At 44.5% G+C, this 9,315-nt stretch overlaps 1 protein-coding gene across 2 annotated transcripts in view; it reads right to left on the bottom strand.

The window, feature by feature from the left end:
- The window catches only part of hipk1a (homeodomain interacting protein kinase 1a), a 30,482-nt gene that overhangs the window by 8,416 nt on the left and 12,751 nt on the right, over positions 1 to 9,315 (bottom strand). Inside the window, exons 6-13 of one of the 2 annotated variants that reach the window (XM_050065608.1) lie at positions 9,211 to 9,297; positions 8,863 to 9,044; positions 8,596 to 8,746; positions 7,556 to 7,760; positions 6,633 to 6,751; positions 3,183 to 3,320; positions 1,590 to 1,741; positions 1,341 to 1,493 (exon numbers count right to left, since the gene is read on the bottom strand). In XM_050065608.1, the coding sequence (XP_049921565.1) occupies positions 1,341 to 1,493; positions 1,590 to 1,741; positions 3,183 to 3,320; positions 6,633 to 6,751; positions 7,556 to 7,760; positions 8,596 to 8,746; positions 8,863 to 9,044; positions 9,211 to 9,297 (1,187 nt within the window). The remainder of the gene's footprint in view (positions 1 to 1,340; positions 1,494 to 1,589; positions 1,742 to 3,182; positions 3,321 to 6,632; positions 6,752 to 7,555; positions 7,761 to 8,595; positions 8,747 to 8,862; positions 9,045 to 9,210; positions 9,298 to 9,315) is intronic. The other variant, XM_050065609.1, reaches the window with a different exon arrangement.

Below are 9,315 nucleotides of genomic sequence, written 5' to 3'. Positions count from 1 at the left end.
CTGCAGATTTACTATTGGTTCTGCAACGTAGGGAGTTTTTTTAAACTCTGAAATTGTATCCGCCCATCTAAACAGAAAATCAGGGAGAAAGTCATCAGTCTTTAGTTAAGCAAAGCGTCTAAAGACTGACTTGTGAGTCTACTTCATGTGTTATCTAGAGACGACAGACTTAACCCACATGTTGGAAGTACTCGGGAATATGCCATAAGTAAACGTCTGTCAACGTTTTTTTTCTTTCAGTGTATTGCACTATTGCGATCCTCAACCTGTAATTTATGTATGTATTTATTTTCCTCTCTCATTTATTCTCTTTTAAGAGAATAAATGAGATAAGAGTATTTTGGGGTACTTTTTTCTATGAAAAAGTGACTCAAACTGATTAGTCGACTACTAAAATAGTCACTGATTATTTCAATAGTCGATTAGTCATCGATTAGTCAACTAATCGTTGCAGCCCTAGTTGCAAATACTTTTGAAAATGGAGCTACATGACCAGAGACAACAGAGGAAAAGAACTCTGAAAACCTACAACTACCAGAATGCACTGCGAGCACTCGACCAATAAACACTCCCAGCGATGGGTGACGTAACCTGAGATTGTCTGTTTTTTTCACAGAAAACAATATCGCCGCCAGCTGAGAAGAAACAATATCGAACTACAGTAAGCTAAAATATTTATAGGCAATAGGCAACATAGTAAATAGGGATGCACGCAATTAGACGTCTAAATGATTAAACGTCTGCCCCCTCGCTAGTCGGCACCAGAAATATTAGTCAGTTAAACCAATTAGTGTTTTATTCATGTACAAGGCCGCTTAACTGTCATGCAGCCGCCTGCCACTAGTGGGTGCTACAGAGCCGTCAGACAGCAGTCCCCCTGCCCGCGGTAATGCTCGAGTAGAGTTTTAAGACAGCACAGTGGGGAACAGGAAAGATGTCCTCTCTAACCCAGCAAATCAAACAGATGGTATCCTGGGTGTGTACACTCTTTGACGTTGGCCAAGGCTCTGCTGAGGTAGCGGGTGTTAGCAGCTACTTCCACGGAATGAGAGGACGGCCGATGATTGCTTGTGCTGTGTTTATTACCCTCTGCAGAACCTTGTTGTCACCAGACTCTTGGTTCATACTGAATATTAGCATGGCTGTGATTTGGCTGTAGGCACAAGGCTGCAGGCTTCCTCTCATGTGTTATTAATTAAACGAAAATGTCTGCAGCCCCTCAGTCTTTGAACAAGAGGACAGGAGAAGCTGGGGATCAAACCACCAACAATACAATTTATGGACGACCTGCCCCCAAAAACATGCAGATAATGTGGATGTATGACGGTCTGACAGGATACCTGGCTCTGCTCTCTGCATGTCGAGCCTTTGACCTCTTGCCCTGTTGGGATCTGGAGTGAGCGGCCCCTGAGTTGTGGCTCTGGGAGGCAGCGTGACGGCCAACACCAGAGTCCTGCTGGCTGACTCCATCGTATTGGCTTCCATGACGACCCCTGTGAACAAGAAAGATGCATTCAACATTAGGCTGACCTGAAGTTGAGCTTTGAAACGTAGCATGAACTCACAGAGTCTCGTCAGACTAAACTCACCTCCAGCCAGAAGCTTGTTGACTGTCGGAGATCGGGGCTCCCATGGGTGAGTCGGGCACCACGGCCTGTCCAGGGTTGTGGATGGCCATGCCTGGCATCTGCTGCCATGTCGAGGGGATGAGGATCTGCTGTGTGCCTGCTGGCCAGCCCTGCTGTACGCACACACACATAAACACGTTAAAATACTGCACTTCTCAAAACCTTCAGCAGTGACGCACTCAGAAAAGAATAAAGTGCAGTCTGTCAGCCTCGGCAGGATAGAAGTCAGAGTTATTTTCTTAGAGGCTCATACTGAAATAAAAGCACATGCAAACACATACGTCCCCATCTCAGTCCAACACCAAGACATCCAGCAAACCCTCACACACTGACAGCTGAACAAAACTCAAGATGACTCCACATGGTCACCACCTGCATCTTGTTTCCAGATTTATTCCTGTGCAGAGAGAGCTGCATTTGTTAGTGCTCAGAAAGAAATGTGCTAAAAGATACTTAAGAAGCAGGAAATACCAAAGAAAGCCTTAAAAAACACAGCCCCCCTCCAAAAACAATTTACTCAGGTTCTGATGCCAAGCATGCAAGCAGCATGCCGTACACTCCTGCACTGTAAATAACAGAAAAGGTCCAGAAACAAGACAGCCACCCTGAAAGTGAAAGGAATGTGTTAGTCTGAGACAAAGAGAGGAGGAAATCAAGGTGTCTCCTGACATTTGCGGTACACGGTAGCTCACTAGGTAGAGGGCATACCAGTTAGACAGGGTCCTATCTGCAGCAGCCCACATTCAAGTCCAGCCCGGGACCTTTGCTGCTTGTCATCACCCTCTCTATCCTGCCTTTCTTGTCCCTCTTTAAAGCAGAAATGACGGTCTCCCTGTGAGTCTTTTTTATCTGCCACCAGGACGCGCAAGAGTTCTACACAAAAACCTATTTACCCCCAACATGGAACCAGTTCTGTTCCAGTTCTGTAACCACAGAACAAAAGCTCGATGGTGATAAATGCAATACGCATTTGTTGCTTGCTACGACTGTTGGCGTCCTTTGTACATTGTGCAGTGGCCTCAGTTAATGACACGTCCTGAATAAAATGCTTCTGCTCAAAACTGGTGTGCTGGTTCCCCAGATAGCACCAAGGTTCCAAGACAAGGAACTGGCTCAAGAACCAGAGCTAATCTGATGGAAAACGGGTTTAAATGCAAATTCCTATTTAATTTTATTTATTTTCCTATTTTTACAAAAACAAGTTTTCGCTAAAGGTGACAGTGTGGCCGTCAGTGTCCTGCAAGGAAGCTTTTAAAGGAATAGATTGACATTTTGGGAGATGCACTTCTTTGCTTTCTGGCAGAGAATTAAATGATAAGATCAATACGAGATCTGAAGAAAAGAAAGCATATCAATAGTTCTGTTTTTGCGCGTGCACAGTTTAGCCTTGAATCTACAGAGTTTTTTGCATCTGGACCCTGAAGCTGTAAGCAAAAGCACAAACCAAAGTACTGAGCTGCACATGCGTCCCACGCTCCGCTGCACCCCGCTGACATACATGTGCTTGAAGGAAGGAAGAAGAGATTTCAATCAGTTGTGGTGATGATGTTTTACCAGCACGGAGGCATTCTGATCCAGTAAGCCGCCGAGGCTTGCGCCCCTGCAGCCAACTGGCAGCCGCACCGAACCTAGAGGCGGCATTCCCGCCACTGAGGCGCACAGGCTGCCGACCAGCAGGGGGTCGAGGGAGGCCTAGGAGGAGGTGTGAGGGGAGGTGTTAAGACACATTTAGAAGAGACCTGCTCCATATTCTACTGAAGAGAAGCTTTAATTGCAGTGCAGAGGAGAACAAACAGACACGTGACCAACAACACACAAACCAAAGCACAGATGCAAAGGGTCACTGGTGTTGGTTCCCTGAAAATGGTTTCATTTTGGATCTGAGGACAACAAATCTGTTTCTGAAACTGTTATCTTTTATCTTTATCAGCACTGACCACCAGTTTAAATCATCAGCAGCAGATTATATTGTGTCTAACCAACAATGCCAAAACTATTTGCCAAAATCAAACTTGGCTGTTGTCTAGTCTGGTGAACAGTTTCAAGTCTGTACTCAAATCTTTCACTGGAAAGTACCAAATCTTCAATACAAGTCAATTCAAATCCAAACTTTAACCGACAGTAGTAGACAGAAGTATTATCATTATCGTATTGTTGTTGTAGCTGCTCAAGGTGGAGCTAGTTTTAAAGCTATAGTGCGTAACTTCTACAGGTCCGTAAATGTCTGTTTCACCCAAGCCACTACTAGAGGAGATGACACAATGCTGATTAAGCCGATCGGCTCCTCTAACATCTCGCGGTATTTTTCAATATATATCATTTTTAGTTTGCGTGTAGACCGGCGACATTCCCACGCTGGCGCACAGGAAATGCTTCCTCACAACAAGAAGGGAGGGGGAGGAAGAGCGGAGAGTGTCATAGCAAGAGGTAGAGTGCAGGTAGAAAGAGAAAGCAACATGGCGGAGAACCCAAATAAGCGGCCGAGACACGGTTCAGAAGTGGATCCTACCACAAAGGCAAGTGTTACTCTGTGTACATGGTGTGTGGCGAGTGTTACTCTGTGTACATGAAGTGCCGCCGGCTTATTAGTTGTAACAACGCATTATCCGCTGGGAGGCAACAGAAGTTACGCACTATAGCGTTAACTAATTTATACAGTTAAGTTAGTTTTAGGCCCAATCGCATTTCTACCCCTTAAATCTTCCACTTGGTATTGAGTGCCCTCATTTGCGAGATAACCCTTGATGAGGGAAGTGAGAACTATTAGGGTAGAGATCTTTCCCTAAGAAATGAGACACCACTTCATGCAAATCGGCGTGGCTGACATGTAGGCTTGTGCCGATTTCTGGTTTCTTGCATTGTAACATGCATTATGACAACTTAATAAGGTTTATGTTTGCTTATAAATGAAGTGGAGGAGCCTACAAGTGTTTTGTTTAGTTTGTCTCGGAAGCTGCAGAGGGACTCAGCAGCTCCGCTCCGCTCAACTGTCTACTGCGACAGATCAAATTTCATTGGGGGCGGGGAAAAGTGCGAGGGAGTCAGCAGTCATTCAGTTTGTTGCCCTAACCAAAGATACTGGATTACTACTGTACTATACAGTATATACTATACTGTACTATTACTACTATTATTACTGGTTTATCCACCGTCTTTGCCCTAACGTCTTGGCGTTCTTCTGCTTCTTCTTCTTGTGTAACCTTGTGTGCATTGACGGTTAATACAGCATTATTGCCACCTAGTGGATTGGAAGCGCATTACACCTATAATGGGCTTTTATTGGGAAAAATAGCTCAAATGCGACCCCCAGTGGTAAAATTAGGTATATAATTCGATATATCAGTTCGGTTAGATATTTGGCTTTAAATCAAACCGGTTGGAAAATTTTCAAACCGGCACAGGCCTACTGACGTGCAGGCATATGTCATGCGTAGTAGCGATGCAAGGTATCGGTAGTCATTCAGGTTTGAAAATGCCAGCTGCAGCGCTTGTTACCTGTGCCGTGTGCTATGTTTATTCTTCTCCGTCTGATGAATCAACGGAGAAGAAATGCTGAAAACAGGAGGCGTCTACGACGTCTTCTAGCTCTGATTGATTTTGTTTGGGTAAATGGATTTGTTTAAATATATATATATATTTTTTTTATTTTTTGCCTTTAATTGATAGGATAGACAAGTGTGAAGGGGGGAGAGAGAGGGAGAGACATGCAGCAAAGAGTCGAACCCAGGCTGCTGCGGCAACAGCCTTGTACATGGGGCGCCTGCTCTACCACTAAGCCACCGACGCCCCAATTTGTTTAAATATTTTGACGCTGTGTTCAACCGAGTTGCTGATGAGTTTACGCTAGTCCAACCATCTGTTGTTTGTATAGCCTACATTCCGATCGTACAGTAACAAATTGTTTTCCAAAACTTGCCGAAGTTGCTGACTTCGCAAGGTGTTCTGGAAAATTTCATCTTCCACTTCGTTGAAAGTGTGGGTCGGGGCTCCCTTGGAATCTAGGGCGGGTTTTTAAGTGTTGGAAACCACTTCCACTACCTCAATTCTGTTTTGGGACACCACTAGCCTAAACATGAACGCGCACAACCAAGTGCAAGTGGGTATTTCTAGGGGAAGTGTGGGTATTGGGACAGGCCCTTAGTCTAGTGCTTCCAAACCTTCCAAAGAGTCACAAGATAAATCTGGGGGGTCGTGAGATGATTAATCGGGTAAACAAGAAGAAAAAAACTAAGTTCTGCTGCACAAATTTGACAATTTTACCTGTCTAACCACTCAGAGGCCGTATGTATACCTGGTTTTAACATTTGTCTTGAGTGATCAGATCAAAAGTGGACAGCTCTATGTGCTGGTGTAAAAGCACCCAATATGTCCTCAACACGTCTTGAGATACGATCACTCTGACAATATTCAGAGGTGGTTTTGACTGCATTTGGTCACATTCTTTCAGCAGTGTGTACGCTGATGACCGCCTACTCAGCTGACATCCTTGCTTTTCCGACTCTCCGACTGAATAAGCAAACTTTCTGTTGCTGTTGTTACACAGCTCAATGCAGCGCTGAAGGATTGTTGACGAGCAGAAGCTAATACAGCAGCAGCAGACGGTAAATGAAATGCTGTATGTGTTTATTTGCATGTAGAGTGGAGAAGTTCTCCAGCAGCTTCTCTGGTTTCCTGTTTAATGTCGCATCAGTTTCAAGATTCTGCTTCTCACCTTTAAGGCCCTTCATAATCCAGCCCCTTCCTACCTATCTGAACTCCTTCATACCTACACATCCTTCTGTACTCTGGCCTTTGTTTTCTATTTTTTATTTCAACATGTGACGTAACTAGTAGCTGCAGCTGTCAGATAAATGTAGTGGAGTAAGAATTACGATAATTCCTGATGAAAAGTACAAGTATACAGTAACATAAAATTAAAGTACACAAGTAAAGCGCAAGTGCCTCCAAACTGTACTTTAGTAAAAGTACTTAGTTACATTCCACTGGTCATGCAGTGGGTCCTACCTGTGCTAGCATGCCGGGCTGGATGTGAAGAGACTGGGACGACTGGTTCTGAGGAACTAAGGGAACAGAGTTGTCCATCCTCACTGGATAACCAGAGGGCTTACTGGATGTTTGAAGACCTGTAAGGAAAAGACAGAAGCAGCTGGTATTATGTGAAATCTAACGTGTAAAATAGGACGTAGGACATAAGAAATTTGGGATTATAAATTCAGCCGCACAAAAGCAAAATATCAATAAAAGTTTCCTTTGTTGCCTGTTGGTCAGCCAGTGGGATTTAGGGCGCATTCACACCAGGATAGTCCAGGGACTCGGTTCAACTGGGGGAGGGGGGGTGCCGAAAAATTTCACACCTTCATTTGGTTTGGTTCACTTTCACATTGTACTTTTTAAAGGGGACCAAGTATTGCCCGAAATGACCACTGACCAGGAAGAAAACAAGCATGAGGAAGAGGAAAACCTGGCTCAGCGATTAGCCAGGACTGAAAACTCCTGAATTTATGCAGTCTTAGTGTTTCTGTTTTTACTTTGGTGTTAAATTTTTTTTTTCACAAGAAGCTTTTCCAACTTCTTTTTTTTTTTACCTCTGCTTCTCACGGTTCGCACTGTTGGCTTTGTTTGTTTTTTTCCGCCAAAAAAAGCACTGCGCCCTACATCACTTCCTCTTTTTGGTTCGCTGGATAGTCCGTGTTTATCTCCCACTGTAAGCGAACCGCACCAGGGTTCACTTGCAAGTGAACCGAGACCCCCAGTTTTTAAGCGGACCAATGTTCGCTCGTTTGGTCTGCACCAGAGTTCAAATGAGCGTTCACACCACTCCAAACGAACCCAACTATCCATGGAAGCGGCCCAGGGTTCGTTTAAAGCGGCCAGTGTGAATGCGTCCTTACTTTCATTAACTTGACACAAACATCTTGCTCTCTCACCCTGGATGGTGGGAGGGCAAACTATGAGTGTTTGCTGGAAGGGCTCGGTCTGGGCGCAGAGCTGGGTGGGTCTGGTCTGCAGCGGCACGCCCTGCTGGGTCAGGCCGGGGATGTTTATGGTGGCCTGCTGGTAGAGGCCGGGTTGGTAGTTCAGCAACGGGACGTTACTGCTGAGGGACAGGGACTGGCCTCCTGTAGAGGCCATCTGGAAGATACAAGATGCAGGAAAAGAACTGTAACCAAAGCCTGAAAAGATGAGTCCAGTTCAGCACAAACATCCAAAGGGGCCTCATTTAAAAAAGCAAGAACACGTTCTAAATAAGTCTGTGTGAACTAGAACAAACAAACAAGTGCACTCATGATCATAATATAGATCCTGTAAAACCAGATTACCATGAAACCGCAATATTACAGTTAATGTACCCTAAAAATCTCATACCATTGTAAACCTAGTTCCTGGTAAAGGTCTTATTTTTTGTTACACTGTGTTCTGCAATGTTCCCAGTATTTCCACACTATAAAAATGATGTTGCTCCTGTTGGCCCATAAACACAGTGTACAAAGATAAATAAATGAAGACACAGTATGGGAGCAGTTTGATGAAGAACTGCAGCCCCACGTCTATGACCCTATTAAAGCAAAATAATTTTAGCATAACAGAAAATACATGCAGCTTAATTAAATCAATTAAAACGATTTGCACTGAAGCATAACAGTTAATCATTAATGCAGATTGATTTCATTGAATCCTCTGGATCTTTTATATGCAGCAACAAGGGCTCAGCGGAGCAGCACTAGAGAAACAGGAGGCGCTAATGGTGTCAGTTACTGAATTTCAAATAGAAATGGAAACGCACGTCTTTAGGAACTCACACTCTGAAGCACAAAAGGAGTAAATCAGAGTCTATGTGTGTAGAAATGAGCGTATGCAGGATTTAAGCAAACACACACAGTGAATACATGAGGCCCCAGAGCCATCACTTCACAGTTACAAGTAAAAACTGGATCAACAGGAATTGTTTAATGGAGAATATTCTCACCTGGTTGTGCTGGTTTAGTTGGCTACTGAATGTGACAGTGAGGTTGGTGGCTGCACTCGGGGTATTGCTGCTGGCAAACATATTTTTTCCATTCTCAAAGGCGCTGCATCTGCGTTTGCATATATCCATATTTTGGAAGCAGGACTTCACGCTGCCAAAAAAAAAAATAATAATAATGAGGAGGAAAAAAGGAACAAAGGTGGAGTCCTGCACTGTGATGCTAAACCACATCCACCACTATCACCACTGCCACAACCCTGCACTTACTGTGAGCTGTGAGGAAAGTGCAGCAGGTGTGTCATGGTAACAAAGGGATGGTTCAGCGTCTTCATGGGCGTGATTCGTTTGTCTGCGTCCAACGTCAGCATCTTCTTCAGCAGGTCTATGAACTCCCGCCTGTCAGCCTTCTCTGCTAAGATGTCAGTCCCCTCCAGGTTTGTCATGTTCACCTGCAGAGTGACAGGAAGTCTGTGTTTGCCAAACTGCATCCTGGCACACCCAAACGTCTTCCCATCACAACTCAAAGTGATCTGCCTTGTATGTGAAATAACCAGTTCCAAAACCAGCTCTACCAACCACATCACTGTAAACTGAAATCAAACAGCTCCTCCTCACCTGCATCATATCATCCAGACAGTTGAAGATGTATTTCCGTGCCTCCTTTGACTTGATGCCCATCTCCGCCTCGTGCTCTGCAGGAGTCTGCACAACAATAACCAC

Source organism: Epinephelus moara, chromosome 16, assembly GCF_006386435.1.
Source record: "Epinephelus moara isolate mb chromosome 16, YSFRI_EMoa_1.0, whole genome shotgun sequence".
Taxonomy (NCBI): Eukaryota; Metazoa; Chordata; class Actinopteri; order Perciformes; family Serranidae; genus Epinephelus; species Epinephelus moara.
The sequence above is the reverse complement of the archived record's forward strand: the minus strand, read 5'-3'. Positions and strand labels throughout refer to the sequence as shown.